The sequence below is a fragment of the Pseudoliparis swirei genome, chromosome 20 (genome assembly GCF_029220125.1).
Source record: "Pseudoliparis swirei isolate HS2019 ecotype Mariana Trench chromosome 20, NWPU_hadal_v1, whole genome shotgun sequence".
NCBI lineage: Eukaryota > Metazoa > Chordata > Actinopteri > Perciformes > Liparidae > Pseudoliparis > Pseudoliparis swirei.
In genome coordinates, this window is record NC_079407.1 from 8,696,710 (window position 1) to 8,713,473 (window position 16,764).

A 16,764-nucleotide genomic window follows, 5' to 3' on the forward strand; every position below is an offset into this window, starting at 1 on the left:
CATTACATTCATTGCATGCTATCAAACTTAGAATATTGATTATTTAGAAACATTTAACTATAGTTTCCCAGCATGCAGCACTTCCTTCCTTCCTTCTATCACGATTACTGGTTAAGCCACCAGTTTATAAACTCCTCAAACTCTCACGCATCAGTCAAACAGCTGATCCGATCGATTTCCTCCATGTAAAACCTGCTAACCCAATGTAATGCCAACATACAGGAAGAACATCAGCGTCATACATTAAACATGCAAGGTAATTCTCACTGCCTTGTAAAGCAGGAACACGGGGTAGTTGGCCCAACAAAGCTCCAGCGGCATAATATAGATTGATTATGCTTAGTGTTGTGGACCTGGGGAGTCGAGAGTCTCTAGTGGTTTTGAACTTTAAACTTGTGTTCAGATCAGAGAGAATATGTGGGCCAGATATAGAAGATGACATCGATGCGAGCAAGAGAAACTTACATAGACAACGGAGAACTTGTAGTGGATGTAATTGCCTGATTTAACTGTTTCTGTAAAAAAATGAAAAAAACAGCAGATGTTAATGTTTTGTAGATAAGATAACTGACCTTCATTTGTGAATGTTTGTGAGCTGACTGACGGTGTTTGAACAGTCAATTTGACTCATGTGATGCTTTGTACTTAACAAGATAAGAGCTTCAATTTGATGCTCATACATCAAATGCCTCTAATGAGTGTTAATAACAAGATGCGGATGCTCCTGTCTTACACACACATTTGCACATAATACCTCTGGAATCTCCGTCATCCCAGAATAGCTCCCCAGCTGCCTGGTTCTTGTCATCGAGAGCGACGATCAAACCCATGGGGTGACGCCGACTAAAGACGTACACGTAAACAAAACGCTATACACCATGCGCATGTTATGATAATACAATTCAATGAATCAAGCAAGTGCACATTAATCCAATATAGCAGAATTTGATGCATTTTTGATTATGATGTGAACATTTGTTGATTAATCTATGCATGCATGATTGACTATTCACACACATGTACCCGTTTTGTGTGAAAACTTGTTTAAATCTTTGAACATCATGTGTGTGCGTGTCTGTGTGTGTGTGTGTGTGTACCTGTATGTGGTGGTAACATCAGGTCTTTGAGTTGGGAGGATTGCGCCACCTCTGATGTGTAAACCAAGCTTGTCAGCTGGAAGATACATGTGAACGAAATTTCTGCGGTCTGTCAGTTGCTCCATCTGATTGGCAAGACAAAAAAATATATTAACTGAAGTAAATATCTGTAATTCTCTGTGGGCAAGTCAACGCACATATGGCCCCCTTCAAGGTTACAACAGTGGCCATACATTTACACAATGCCTGGGTTGCCCAATTCTGCCGTGATATTGCCTTCTCTATGATTTTTCTGAGGCCCCTGATTTCATCAGTTGTTATAGGATAGTGCAAAACCAAGAACTCCTTCGAAAGATTGGATAAAAAGAAAAAGAAAAGAGGAAACACATTTAAATAAACAAAAAGTTATACAAATAAATATATTTTCACTAACACATTGGGTATCAAGCTATGCAGATATATGTTCTTGTGTTTACTCTGGATTATCCAAAGACATCAATGTGGACTATTTTCAATGGAGCTACTTTCTACAGAAAGAAATAGTGCATCCATCTACAGTTTGGTTACATAACTGAGTAAGTATGTTTGTAATTTTTGTGAATTTGCTCTATTAATATAAGTAAGTGTTTAAGTAGGGAAATGCTGCATCTAATTGTAGCTCATAGTTATCAAATTAAAACTCATTTTGGACAATTTATCAAAATTAAAGTGTAAAAAATAAAATGTAATCAGTTGAGGACAATGCCAAATGTGTAATTTTTTCATTATAATGATTTTTCCTCTCTCCCTCTCTCTCTCTCCCTCTCTCTCTCCCTCTCTCTCCCTCTCTCTCTCCCTCCCTCCCTCTCTTGGTCCAGCAAAGTTTATTTCTGATCCCCTGAGGACTGAATTATCAGCTCAGCCTAAAACAATTTAAAAGCTCTCTTCTCTCCATCTCCTCTACCTACTTCCTTCTCTAGGTCATCTTATTCTCTCTTGTGGTGCTCTACTTCTTTTTTCTTCTTTTTTTTTATCCCATTTTCTTCCATTCCCATGGAGGTATGTGTGTGTGTGTGTGTGTGTGCAATTGTATGCAGTACAGTAGAGTATTGGAGAGTGTGTGGGCTGGAGTTAGTGGAGCATTGACAACCAATTTCAGATCTTATCACTCCTTTATTGTCTGCCTTAAGGAGGTCTTCTCTCGCCTTGTCTTCTCTTCTTCTCCTTATTCCTGCAGGCCCATCCTCACATCATCCCTCTCTTCTTCACATCTTTTTTCTTTTCCTTCCTTTTCTCTCTCTTCAAGTCACGGACTGTCATTTGTTGTTTTTTTTACCTACTTTCTCTTAGTTCATCTCACATTCTGTGTGGTTTTGCTCCTTCAACTCTTTGTTTTTTTTCTCCATTATTTCTTACCTCCGTAAGTTGTTTTTCATGGTTATTTTCATTACATCAATACTCCCTCACGAACCCTTCCATTCTCCTGCCCAGATAATCACAGGGGACCAACCGGGACAAGGGGCCGGCGGCAAGACAGCCAATCTAATCGTTCATCTGATCAGTGGACACTTTACATCGCCACTGTGACGCTCAAATAAGCTCCCAAAGGAGCTCAACACCCCTTTTATCTCTTTGTCAGGGAGATAGTCTCTCTCCTCTCTTCCCTGTCCCCTCGTTCACTCTATCTATGTCCTCACTCTCGCTCTGTCTTGTCTCTCTCATCTCTCGGTATAAAACAAAGATCTTGAGGCAAAGACTTTAATGTGATACATGTTTCTTTGTGTTCGTGTTAATTCCACATAATAAGTATTAGCCATTTTGCAGTAATTTTTTGTGAGCACTTAACATGTTATGTTGCCAGTTGATTTAGTCCACCTGTAAAAAACAATACATTCTCCAGTAGGTAACCCTTCAATTAATCCTGTTTAGCTTCTTGGTCATCCCTTTTTCTATTTATCATATTTTGAAAGCTTATGAAGTTCAGTTTCTTTCTCAGTCTGTAGACATATATTGTATACTCGCTTTCGAATCTGATTGCATTTTTGTAAAAGGTGTTTTTAATGTCCAGTCTTCTTGTAAAATGGATAGGTAAAACACGGAGAACCTACACACTGTAATGTCTCCTTGATCAAAGTATGTATCAAATTCAAAAAGTGAATAATTGTATGGCCATATTAATGAATACATGTGTGCACTTCACTGAGACTGTCTAAGTTCCTTTTTAACCTGAACAAATTTAATAAGCGGGGTTTGCAATATCTGCTGCAAGTATTTTAATTAATTTACGTATTGAAAAACTTTTTTATATTTTATCATCCTGAGTGGAAAAGGATGTGCTTCATTCAGAGAAAACTTTTTTAACATGAGCAGATGGTATGTAGCCTCACCGTCTCATAGTCATACCACACAGCATCCGGGACATATGCCCACACCTTGTCCAAACCCTGCGGAAAACAAGAACAACATATTAATGAAGGAAGGTTTCTAATTTGAACAAATCTAATGGTCTGTTGTTGCCATTGAATACAACATTATATACCTCTGATTCGTGAAGTAGACATAAAAAGGTGTCAGCGTTGTGTTCAGTGTGAAAGCATGCCTGTGTTTGCAGCCAGTAACACCTACTTCTGCTCCCTGCACACATCCTGACACTTTAATCGTATACAGGCTTAAACACGTGGATCCACAATACACAACAAAGCAACCATGGAAATCTATTGCTGCTATAAATCACAGCAACTTAATCATAAATAAGAAGAAGATCAAATGTTTCTATCAAGGAGTTATTTGAAAACTGCCTACCATCTGATATATAATATCTGCAAAACCCTTGTGACATTTCAGTCTACAGTGCTATGATGCGACAGATGATGGAAAAGACAGCATCAAGGGACGACTGATAGGTAACAGCCTTTGATAGCTTGAGGTGGTGGACAGACAGGAGCAATCAATAGAAGAGTGCCAAGCCTTTGATAGCTTTGTCACTTCTTTGCTTTTTCTGACAGGGCAGAACAGAGAGGGAGAGAGATAAACACAGAGAGTGCAACAAAGAAAGAGCGAACTAGAGGTCCTTTTCAAAACAGACCAAATTGTGAAATACACTATGTCAGCTGTGTTGGCCTAGACCGTCTGTCAAAGGCACGGATGGCACCTCACTCTAATGCTCTTTTCTTTTCATTTCATTGAAAGAGTGGCCCTCCCAGGCCTGTTAATGAACCAGAAACAGGGGTTGACAGGAAGCCAAGGAAGAACTAACAGGGAAGAAAACAGAACCAAATCATTTTAAATGCAAAACACCCCAAAAGTACACGTGAAACTTAAATAAGATATTGTCGTATATCTTCAGTTGGCAGTGATGTTTGAAGCAGGATGATGATGAAAGGATCTCCGTGGACAACTGTACTTTTGGTAATCATAAATGCTCTTTATCACAGAAAGTAACGGGTCAAAATGAGAGGCCTCCGGAGCAGCCCGGGAACCTCCTGGTCAGGAAGTTAATCAACAAACTGAGAATTCAGCCTTTTTGTGAGTAGCATAGGGGGCGTTTCCGTCACGGACAGAGTCCGGATCACGTCATAGCATGAGGGCTTTTAATCTACACAAAGACATTCCTGTACCGCATAGCCCTTGTGGCTCTCCAAGGAAAACCATATTAGGACAAGGCATTCCTTAGAGGGCTTCCCTGCCATGAACACAAGTGTGAAGACACTTTTTGCAAAGGAAAATTCACTACGTATGAAAATAAAACTTAAAGATATGACTATAATGTGTAATTTAACCATAATAAATGACTTAATGTCCTCTTTGGGGTCCACCATTGCAGTTTGAGGCAGATCACCTGTCACAACATCTGCACAGTCTGTGGGGCGACAGCCTGGGGAAATGGATGCTCCCCCTAAACCTCATTTTCTGGTGTCTGATTTGCTCGCGGCGCCTATCAATCACCATGCACGCTGACAAATGGGAAGGGACTACAGGACCTAGCATGGCTGCTAACTGCGATCGAGAGGGACAAGGCATGAGGCCTGTACCCTCGTTTGGAGTACTGCAACTCAGTTTGCCATGGGGCAAGATGTGATCAGGTGAGCTAAAGATTCATACTGGCAGAATGATCAGATGGTAGCTGAGGTAGATAAGAGAAGAAGTGAGAGTGAGCGAGAGAGAAGGAAAGAGAGATGAGATGAAATGAAATGGGATCATAAGGATGAGTTGACAGCAGCTGATTAAGAGAATTCAGATGAGATAAGGGAGCCAATGCTTGATGAAAGGATGAGCAAAAAAAGTAAAGGGAGCAATAGGCAAGTAGAGGGTGGAGTGTGAAAGCATGGATGAAGACTAAAGGGGATGATATATATATATATACATATATATATGTATATATATATATACATATATATATATAGAGAGAGAGAGAGAGACAATGAGAGAAAGCAGGAGATCTCCCCAGTTTATCACAGAGATCAAGGTTAAAGCATCGACTGATCTGAATGATGGAGCAAGAGCATCATTAGAGAAAGGGAGGCCCAGGCGGACAGAGCGATAAATAGAAAGAGGCAGAGAGATATAAAAAAGAAAAGTGATGTGAAGGGTTGCTAGAGATCAGCTTGTGACCTCACTCAAGTGGCTGACACGATCTGTTCATCTGGGCCTTTCACACCCTGATGCATGTGAAACAGATAGCGGGTGCTCTGTTCTTAATGCTTGCCCTTACCCTGTCTTAAACCACAGCACTACAGCTCAGCAGCACAATGTCAGCAGAAAAGATGAATATTCAGCCCCATCGGATCTGTCATTTGGAGAGAGTCCTTTTAAAGTGGCATTGACCAAGGTCTGAAGTGTTTCTAAAGCATATGCCATTGTGCTACACTGTGCTGCTGTTGTTAATATAATACTTGGGAGAATAATCATTAAAGTTACTCTACGGTAAACATACCAGTATTTCAATTAACAAAGATGTTTCCTTTTAATTATGTTTAGGTTACATAATCACCCTAAAGTGTGAGATAATCAATGTCAAAAATGCTCAAAGCCACCATCACACTAATTGACAACCGTATGGCCATTGTGACTGTATTGGCTCTATTATGCCATTCATGTTTAATTTTTGTCAGATCCGCTTTATCTGCTTGCTACCATGGACCTATTTGGTATTTTTCTGCCTGCCATGAGCTTCCTATACAGAAGTGGGAGGGGAGATTCACAGGAGGTCTTGTAACTATTGATCGTAAGAGTGGATCGAGCAGCACGGAGCATCTTTGGTGTTTTGCTCGGATTTGGTTTTACCCAAACTCTGGGCACATGAACAAATGTTACTCAAAAGCTTACACTCACTGGTGGAACATCTGTACGGGATATGTTGGATACATTTATTTTAAATGTGAACACCCTCAAGTAGTGAAAACTGAACTATTTTCTGTATACTGCACATGTGTGCTGTGGTGTGTGGTCTAATGTTCCTCCTCAATTCTCTTTTATAAATAATCAGTGTCACAATCTTGGTTTTAGAGGTTTTTTTTTTTCATGTTTTATTTTGAAGTGTTCTGCCTCTTGTGTCCTGGGATTTTTTGACTTTTTGTCTTTTTGTCTTTTTTTCCTTCCATTTTTCTATAAATCACCAGTGCTAGATTTGTCTCGTCAGCCTTGCTCTCTTGCTCTTCCCTTGAGTTTCTTCCACCGATCAGCTGTCGGTCTACCTGCCTGCCCACCTGTCTCATGTTTGTAGCTCTTGTGCAGTTGTTTGAGCTGCCTAATCGTGTTTCAGTTTCGTATCATTTTTGACCGTTCTGGTTATTGGATTTTGAGTTACTCCCTTTTGGACTCACCATCCAAGTTTGTGTTTAGGATGTTTCTTTATTAAACAGAAACAGTATAACACAGTTTGCAATTCCTCTGTCCCCCATGTGTCTGCATTTGGGTGCATTCCCTCACTTGGATGATGCAAAAGCGCATTAGTTATACAAAGAAAAGAAACGGGCGGTTAGTCATTGATGCCAAGCTCAAACACACCCACTTATAATAGATTTCTTTTCACCCCATTCTGTTAACAACTTCACTTTCGTTGAGCTGTGCCTCTTGCCTTGAAGGGACCCAACATACAGGACTGTCTCAGAAAATTAGAATATTGTGATGAAGTTCTTTATTTTCTGTAATGCAATTAAAAAAACAAAAATGTCATGCATTCTGGATTCATTACAAATCAACTGAAATATTGCAAGCCTTTTATTCTTTTAATATTGCTGATTATGGCTTACAGCTTAAGAAAACTCAAATATCCTATCTCTAAATATTAGAATATCATGAAAAAGTATACTAGTAGGGTATTAAACAAATCACTTGAATTGTCTAATTAACTCGAAATACCTGCAAGGGTTTCCTGAGCCTTGACAAACACTCAGCTGTTATAAATCTTTTTTTTTACTTGGTCTGAGGAAATATTAAAATGTTATGAGATAGGATATTAGAGTTTTCTTAAGCTGTAAGCCATAATCAGCAATATTAAAAGAATAAAAGGCTTGCAATATTTCAGTTGATTTGTAATGAATCCAGAATGCATGACATTTTTGTTTTTTTAATTGCATTACAGAAAATAAAGAACTTTATCACAATATTCTAATTTTCTGAGACAGTCCTGTATGTGTCGTTTTGACAGTTATTAATTCGTCTTATTTTGCTTTTTGATTGAAATTACGACCTACATAGTCACTTTATGGCCTTTCCTTGTCCCTTCCCCTCGGACCAACTCGAGACATGAGGCCCTGCAAACATATACCCTCAATTCTTTGCATGAGAAACCTTCCCACAATCACACTGATTGAAGTTACATTATCCCTCTCCCCACAATGAATCCAATTCGCTTTCCACTATTCTGTAATTCACAAGAGGCCATGCTAAATTGCTTATTAATCAGGCCACTTTGACATGACCGCAATCGCTGTGTAATGCACGCATACACATGCACGTACAGCCACGCACATTTCCTCATACACACAGGTGCACGCACACACACACACACACACACACACACACACACTGAGACAAACATGCACAAACCCACACTTCTATCTACACTTCTAATCTGCTGGTAATGAGGTCAGTGCTCTCATTAGAATTGAGAGAAAAGAGGGAGGACATGAAAGAGAGAAGAAAGAGGGATGAGAGGAGGGGAGGGCAACAAAGAAAATCCCATGTCATGTTTTCCCAGCGGAGGTCACGGTGTGTGTGTGTGTGTTTGTGTGTGTGTGAGAGAGAGTGAGTAACTGATCATCTCATTTGCATCTGCAAGACATATTTCTCTATGTACATTACTATCTATTAACTGTATCTGTATTATATAGTTTATGTGGAGATGTGATATAGTACAGCCATGAAAGTGCATTTTGGAGGACCAAAGCATGTTTATTTCTTATGTTTGGATGTGTTTGCTGACCGGGTCTAGTACAGGTGTGATGAGCAGGTGTTTTCCCCAGAGGAACTGGCGATCCACTGTCCAGGTGGCACTGTCGGAGTAGAATCTTGGGAGTGACAAAAAAAGTACAGTATCAATTAGATATATTTTTAATCATGTTCCTGCAAATAAAAACAAATGTTAGTTTAAAGTGATTATGGTGTCTCTTATCAAGTGCCTGTGTGCCTTTGTATATGAGGTGAGGGAAATAACATTTTATACTTGACTAGCTGTCCCTTCTAGCGATGACATCACAGCTCTAGACAGTTCTGCATTAAACAAGCCAGTGTAGTGCGAAAAGTAAAACATTATGATTGGCTCATTTCCAGCTAAAACGTGCAGGTGTAGAGCGCGGGCATTACAACATGTCATTATTCCCACATCGATGTGTTTGCTGCCACACAGTTTATCTCACTCGGTCTCTGCTTGTCCACTTGGAAGACTGTCATTAATGAGTAAATAATGGCGGTGCACTGCGCGTCTTCTGCTGGCGCTCTCTGCACACGCTCAGCTGGTCGTCAGACAGCTGTCACTAGTTTTCCTGTGTTCCACCAATCACCAAATTTCTTCTTGCCACTATACTGCGGTGAAATGTAATTGTCCCCCGCTGTGCTGCTTTTGGTCTTTATGGTTGCTTCCTGTTGTGCTCGTTTGACATTGCCAGTAAAGCTGGCTTTGGCTGTTTAGTTGTCGGCTAGTTCTGGTTTCAGCTTTGCCGCTCTGCTCTTCTTGTTCCTTTTTGGCATTCATGGCCTGTGCATGTTTGCACGTGATGCTGTGATGCTGGCTATTTGCAGTCTGCAATGCTGCAGAGTATGTGCCTTTTCATTTAAATATGTGTTCATTTGCAATGGATGTGTAAAATGAAGTGCAAGGCTCGCCTTGGCGCTAATGTCCAAGATGATAAGTAGAATAGGCTACTTCAGGTTGGGCAGATTAGTTTTGGCCATGTTTTGCCCGAGCGGTTAGAAGGTGTTTTTACCTCAATGTGCTAACAAGATGATCATTCGAGAATGCTCTTATTGGACAATCTCAACTCCTGATTGTTTATGTGCTTCGTGTGGAGAGGAGAGGAGGCCTGGCTTGCCAACGCGTTTTGCTTCAACAGCTATCTCCTCCACTCTAAACTCTTCAAATGGATGTGCTATTGCTGATTTAACGAAGATTAATGTTCATGAATGTGTTTGTTCAGGTAGCTAAGCTGACTCCAAAATTTAAATTTAATTATGCACAAATGCTATTTTCTCCAATGCCTGCCATGGCCCTAAAAGTTAGATTATGTCGTGAATTACTTATTGTAAAACCTTTTTTATTAAAGACAATGAATTAAACAATGTTTCTAATATAATTCTGCAGTGCTACATCTAGCATAAAGTCTATTTAAGCAGAGCACTGAAGCTCCTGTTGTGTTGGCTGATTGACTTCAAAGGTTTGTGTTGCACTTCAAAGATTGACTCATTCCCAACTGTGCCCACGTCCACTGATAGTCAGGCAGGTCTTTTGCGAGGAAATTAAGACGATGACTGTTCATTATGCTCAAGTCAATGTCTTTGCTGCCCCAGCTGACCTCATTCTGGTCTTGTCCTTCTGGATGACTACTCACCAGATTTCGTCTCGCCAAAGGTCAAAGGTAAGCATGCTGCTGTACTGCAGTGTGCTTCATGGTTGTGTTTGCTTGACAGTGCCAGTATCTCGCCACGGCTGCATTCCTGTGGTTCTTTCTGGGTCCAGATTTGCTGCACTGCTGTTGCTGTTTATGATTCTATTCATTATGTGAATGAATTATTGGCATTTATAGCCTCTGTGTGTTTGCAAGTGATGCTTTGCAGTTGGCAGTTTGACATCTGCTACGTTGTTAAATATGTGCGGTTTCAGCTGGCATCTTTTGTGTGTTCATTTGTTATGTATGTCTACACCTTCACCAGAAAATGAAGTTAATATAGCAGTGGAGTAAATATCTTGTGGTCTCTGGCAAGTGGTTGTTCTGTGCTGTTGTCCAAAATTATAATTTTAATATTACTTCAGTATGGGCTGAATTGGTTTGGGGCATATTTTCCCCTGGCATTTTGAATGTGTTTTTCTCATGCATGCTTAATGGATTATCCCAAGAGAATACGTTATCAAATATAGTTTTATGGTCATTCATAACATAATGGCATATAAAGCTAAACTCCGGCTGATTGCTAATTTGGTTTGTGTGAAGAGAAGGCCTGGCTTCCCAGAGTAATTTACTGCCACAGCTAACTCCACCACCCCAAACTCCTCCTATGGGATATTGTTGATTAACGAAGATTGATTGTCACATAAGAGGTATTAGCTCCATTAGTGGATTCCTTGTCGCTTAACTAAATCTGTGATAACAACAGAGCCGTTTCCACCAAACTGTAGAACCATTTGCTTGGATGTTCAATTCCTTCAGTGTGCCTGTCTCATATTATAAGGACTGTGTTGTTACAATACTTTAAATGACTTACTCGTGCATGACGGGACGTACAACAGTCTCCCCTGTGGTGTGGGCTTTGTAGAAGAGGGTGTAGAGGTAAGGCAGAAGTGTGTAACGTATCCTCAAGTAGTGTCTAGAGCTCTTCACCAGTGTTGAGTCGGGACCAAATGAAGCTGGATCCTGGGGCTTGAGATAGACAGACAGATGGATTAAGGGGATGGGGTTGATGAACGAGAGAAAAGAAGGGCAAAAAAAGATTTTTCTTTCATCCAAAAGAGAAAGAGATGGGGAGATGAAAAAGAGAGCTTGTGTGAAAGAGAAAAAAATAAGTTGGAAGGGAGATAAGGGAAATAGAGAGATATATTTGGAGTGAGATGAAAAACAGTTGTGATGGGAGAAAAACAGTTGACGGGAGAAAGGTAAAGAAGAAAAACAATGAACTATGTTTTTTTTTACATCGCCAAATCATTCATGAGTAAGTGGACATTAACTAATTATAGAGATTAAAATGGAAATTAACTTTGCATAGGACCTAATCTAAAAGCAGCGTTGGCAATGCAAATGAGCAAACAAGAATTTGAGAAAAAGATATAGGGGAGAAAAAGTGTGCAAGAAAGAAAAAGAAGTATGATTTAATTCTGATGATAGTGGAGAGTGAGAGGGTGATTAGCTGCTAACAGGCCGTGCTCCCATCATCTGGCTAATCATATATGCCCTCGGCACCTCCGAGAGTGTGATGAGGAGTGTGTGTGTGTGTGTGTGTGTGTGTATGTGTGTGTGTGGCTTTGGGCTGGACTGACCTGCATGGCCATGTGTTGAGAGCCATGATTAGGGCAAAGCAAAGGTCACACATTAGCTGTCTCGCTTAGTGGAAATCGTACTTCAGATTCATCATCATCATGTCCTTGTCCTTCAGCATATAAACCCGCTCCATCTATCAACCCCCCTCCCCTGCATCACCTCAATGCTGTGCTATTTTTGCAGCAGTGATGAGCATGTAAATGTCACAGCATATATTTTCACGCTATTCAACGCTGCAGCGGGTTATTTGTTCATCTAGCTCAGAGTGTATGATCAATATAAACACTGTGGGCTCAGTGGGTGCTCATCTTGTGTCCCTCTGTGACATTTTAAATCTGACATTTACATTTATAGCTTGCTTCCTAAAGTGAAACAGAAATGTCCTATACGTACAACAAGACCCAAAGCCGGAGATAAAGGAGGTGATTTTGTGTAATAGTGGAGAGTGACTGCACTACACTCAAAAAAGTGGGACTGAGCTCAATTAATATTTACTCAATAAATACTAGTAACCTTTACATAAAAAATATGTGTTTGTGGAGTTTGGCATATTATTATGTTGATTTAATACAATTTGAATTATTTATCAATTGCATTTTACTCATTTTTGTTTGAATAATATCAGCTCAAAATCATTGAGTAGAATTTAATCATATTTTATGAGTAAAGTCAACAATGTCGAAAAATTAATAAATTCTACTCAATGGAAACTCTTCAGTTTTAATAAAGCTGGATTTATTCTTAGCAAACTAGGTTACCGGTACTTACTCTGAAACGCAAACCTGCTCCGGTTCAGGGTAGCTTTCAGGATTGATTAAATAAAATTATATTCAAAACTCGGTGAAATTACAGACATTATCTGTAAATTAACAACCCAACTGTTAATTTAAGTATTATGCTAATAATACAAAATAAAAAATGTTGCCCATTTTGTAAAGAAAATGACTATTATTAATACAGTCATTTTACAGTTTTCTTAAATGACATACAAATTCACTTTTTCATTACAATAAACATATTGCAGTTTTTAAGAGTACAAAGTAGAAGAAATAATGATAAGTTTTGATACTTGTTCTTTAGAGGAGCATTATAGGGCGACCGTGAGTATTTGCTGTTGTGTCCAGTGTCCAATATTTGTAATCAGAACTGATAATGAATGAATTAAAATAAATTCTGAAACACTAACATATTTTTAACCACACACATGCATACACACATACACACACACACAAACACACTACTCTGCCAACTGACCCTTAACCTCCTATTTGTCTTACATATTATATTTACCTAAATATAATACATTGAGGTCATGTGAAATCGCCTCAAAATCTTGACGAGGAAAATCGTTAAAACCAGTCTTTTAGTTAATTTTTCCACCAACTCAGATATGTGGATCATCTTCAGATTTAAAGAGGGACATCTGAATATGAATACCCTAAAGTTTGGGACTGATAGCTGCAAGTTAAAAAGGTCCAAATGGTCATGTTGGGGCTTATTCTCTTATAATCGCATATTTTTTGACAAGTGCAAAATTGTCATAATCTCATAATATTAGTCCTGGATATCCAAGATTGAACACAAACACTCAAGACAGGGCCTACAATGAGGTGATGGGGTGAAATTTCCCCCAAAACACCCACAATAGTTAATTGGCTGTCTGAAATCCAGGACTTGAAGATTGTAAATCTGAGACCCTGTTAAGAGTTTGGGCTGATTTTAGCTTCTTTTTTTCTCAACATGTCAGAGCTTACCTTTCTTTTCCAGGTTGTAACTACTCCCAAATGGGGCCCAACCGGCTGGCAATATCTAGCACTTAGTATCCCTGCTTGGTAGTGGTTTAAAAACCGAAGACAAAAAATGCACTCCTTTGAAGGTTCACAAGTCCTCAAATGTTTGTAATATATGACAAATCTCAGTTATGATGTTCTACCAGTCTGTTGGACCAGTGCTCTGAACTTCTCTGTACTCTGCTGGGGGAGCAGCATTGTAACTGGAGAAAACCAACCGACTCACTGAACTGGTGTGGAAGGCCGGCTCCATCATTGGCAAAGAGGACTATCCGGAACAGGTGGAGAGGAGGACATGAAGAAATGTTTGTCCATATTGGAGAACCGGACCACCCTCTCCACCACCTACTGCAGGGACAGCGGAGCACGTTCTCCAACAGACTGCTTTAGCTCTGCTTCACAAGGACAAACAGGAGAACATTCCTGATACAGGAGAACATTCTTGATAGAGGAGAAACTTCCAGATACAGGAGAACCTTCCTGGCAACTATTAGACTTTACAATAAATCACCTCTGGCCAGATCCTCCTCAAATTGAACAACATCAATGAACATTGCACCACTTTCACTTTATATACACTTAGATACACTGTATTTACTTTCATTTTTTTTATTTTTTTTATTTCCTTTATTATTTAACTTCTTAAATGTAATATATCCTGTCCTACTATTTTATTGTATTATTCTAAGAATCTAGTTACTAGAGAAGTAAACAGCACAGACAGAGACAGACAGACAGCCCGTCCAACAGAGAGAGAGAGAGAGTTCAAAGGAGAGGCCAGGTGTCAGTGATCAGACTAATCACAGCAATCAACACAAAAAAAGCAGATTGAACTGTTGAACCCGGTTTCGCGCCTCTTCTCCGCAGTTTGAGCGGCGCGCTGCTCTCCGGCTTCAGTGACTCAGGAAACACCACAGAGGGAACGACAGCCTCCTGACATGACAGCTCTTCTTGAGGTAAGAATGCCAACTTAATTTAATTTCAGAGAGTAACGTTGTATTGAACGGGCAACGTTAGTGACACTGAGGTTTCTACTCGGCTCTCTGGTGAGGAGTTGAGCTAGCCTCGTGTGAGCTAGCGGGTAGCTACTTTTGAATTCGAGGCATGGTGTTCTGCATTTCTGTGTCGCCTTGGGCGTTAACTTAGCTATCTGATGGTTAAGTGTTTTCACGTTCTTTAACATGTTGTCGGTTTCTGTGTTGTTAGCTGAGGTAATGTTTACGTGTTATAGGTTCATTAGTGGCAGGTGGGTTAAGACACCTGAATTTTATTGAAGTGCTTTGAAACTGGTTCCACGCAGACATGTATAGACAAGCTCACATATAGCGGTCAGTCCGGACAGTCACGTGACCAGACCAGTGGCGTCCCTAGGCTAAAAACGGCTAAAGTTTCATTAGTTTTCAACCAACAAAAACAAGATTTGGTACACAAGTGGTTAACACCTCCAGGTCGCACGTGACGTCATTCACCCAAAACAACGGAGTCAGACTGGCAGCAGGCGCACGTAACAGCAAGCTGCTGTCTGAGAGTGTTTCTATGTCTACACATTTCGCTGCTTCACTCTTCTGGGCTAAGCCCAGCGCCGAACGCGCATCGCTCTGCCGTGATACGCGCCGACACATCCGCGCACACAGGTGAGCACACTCCTCTCCCCCAACGGCCTGGACCAGGCACGTTATTGTACAGGTCTGTTCACGTGACGTCGGGACTCTGTACACGTGACGCTCTTAACGTGATGCTGTTGACGTGGTCGGGACTCTGTTCACGTGACTGTTGTTAACATGACGCTTATAACTGCGCTGTGGCGGACATGACAGCTCACAGCTCCTCAGAAGCTCCGTGCACCGTGAGCTGTCCAGTGAGAGGATGGTTTCATGATCAAATCTTCATTTACTGTCCACATTATCAGATGAGGACGTCACCAAAGAGTGTCATTTGAGTCAATGTTTACATTTATGTACAGATAATTAAGAACAATTAGTTAATTGTAAAATGCTAATTATTTTCTCCTGCCACCTTTCAGACATTATAATCCAACTTGGATGGAAAAACTTTGTGACCTTAATGACACCCAGCAACACGGTGAGATTATAATCCATTTAAATGCCAGAAGCAAGCAATTATTTGTTTTTAAGATGTTTTTAAGATGTTTTTTTCTTTATTTGTGTTAGAGTTAGACACACAAGCACCACAGGGGAGGATCTGCAGCAAAGGGCCCACCGGAAATCAAACCTTGGCCGCCATGATGACGACATGTGGCACTTGAGTGTGAATCTAGCCTTTTCATTTTTATTTACAACATTAGCATTGAAAAGAGCAAAAGTTGATGCTTGAGATGATTTTGTTTTTACTGAAGAGGATGTATGTCCTCCCTTTGTCCTTTACTCTTTCTTTTTAGGTGTGATTACGACTACCAGCATGAACCTCAACACCTTCTTTGCTGTTCCACTAGTGTGACCCATGATCGGATACAAGTTGTCAAGGATAAACGGGAGTAAGTTGTTTTAACTTCAGTGTCTTAATTTAACAACAGAATAAATTGTTATTGTTCGAACCACCTAGTCATGTTGTAAATGCTATTTAAAGTTATATTATTGTTAATCTTTTCTGTTTTGTCTTTTTTCTGGCTGTAGAGAGAATCATGTCAGCCCACAGACAACCGGTTGACCTGTGAGTCTTCAAGCAGTAATGATGACTACTCCTGCCTTAAGTTCCAGTTTCCTGAACATCATGTCGGCATGAGATTCTGTCCCCACCTGTCTTCAGTCTGGACCCAATGAGTTTTTTTTTTTTACAGTGCGTTTACAGTCACATGGTTTTTTTCGAGGCTTTGTCTGTTATTTACCATTCAGGGTTGTTCAGAAACATCCAATTTGTCATTCTCATTTGAAGGGCTTGCTGCTGTGATTCTTTTGTGTACACCAGGATTTCTTTGTATTTTGGCATTTTACACAAATGTTTTTGAAAGATGGTCAACAAAGTTGCACAAATAAATGTTTAACTGCTGTTATCCTAAATGTGGTAATTTGTTAACTGTTCCTCAATACATTCTTGCAAAAAGAAGGCATGATATTAAGTAGATTCTACATTTAAAAAAAATATGTGAACAAAGTGACAATCAATAACATTACATCGATTTTAAGTCATGTGGTACCAATTATAAGTTGATTTGCAAAATGTATTTATGTAAAGATAAATAACAATTTCAGT

General features: G+C 39.9%; 1 protein-coding gene and 1 long non-coding RNA gene across 3 annotated transcripts in view; one reads left to right on the forward strand and one right to left on the reverse strand.

Moving 5' to 3' along the window:
* The window catches only part of si (sucrase-isomaltase (alpha-glucosidase)), a 76,934-nt gene that overhangs the window by 39,429 nt on the left and 20,741 nt on the right, over positions 1-16,764 (reverse strand). Inside the window, exons 17-22 of the mRNA XM_056442019.1 lie at positions 10,995-11,149; positions 8,503-8,587; positions 3,464-3,520; positions 1,098-1,222; positions 755-843; positions 466-515 (exon numbers count right to left, since the gene is read on the reverse strand). Coding sequence (XP_056297994.1) covers positions 466-515; positions 755-843; positions 1,098-1,222; positions 3,464-3,520; positions 8,503-8,587; positions 10,995-11,149 — 561 coding nt within the window. The remainder of the gene's footprint in view (positions 1-465; positions 516-754; positions 844-1,097; positions 1,223-3,463; positions 3,521-8,502; positions 8,588-10,994; positions 11,150-16,764) is intronic.
* On the forward strand, positions 14,344-16,560 carry LOC130211278 (uncharacterized). Of its 2 annotated transcripts, XR_008834994.1 has the most exons (5): positions 14,344-14,510; positions 15,578-15,636; positions 15,726-15,822; positions 15,953-16,048; positions 16,188-16,560. It is a non-coding gene; the product is annotated as an uncharacterized LOC130211278 (long non-coding RNA). The 2 variants fall into 2 exon arrangements; XR_008834993.1 differs by lacking the exon at positions 14,344-14,510 and having other exon boundaries at positions 15,286-15,636.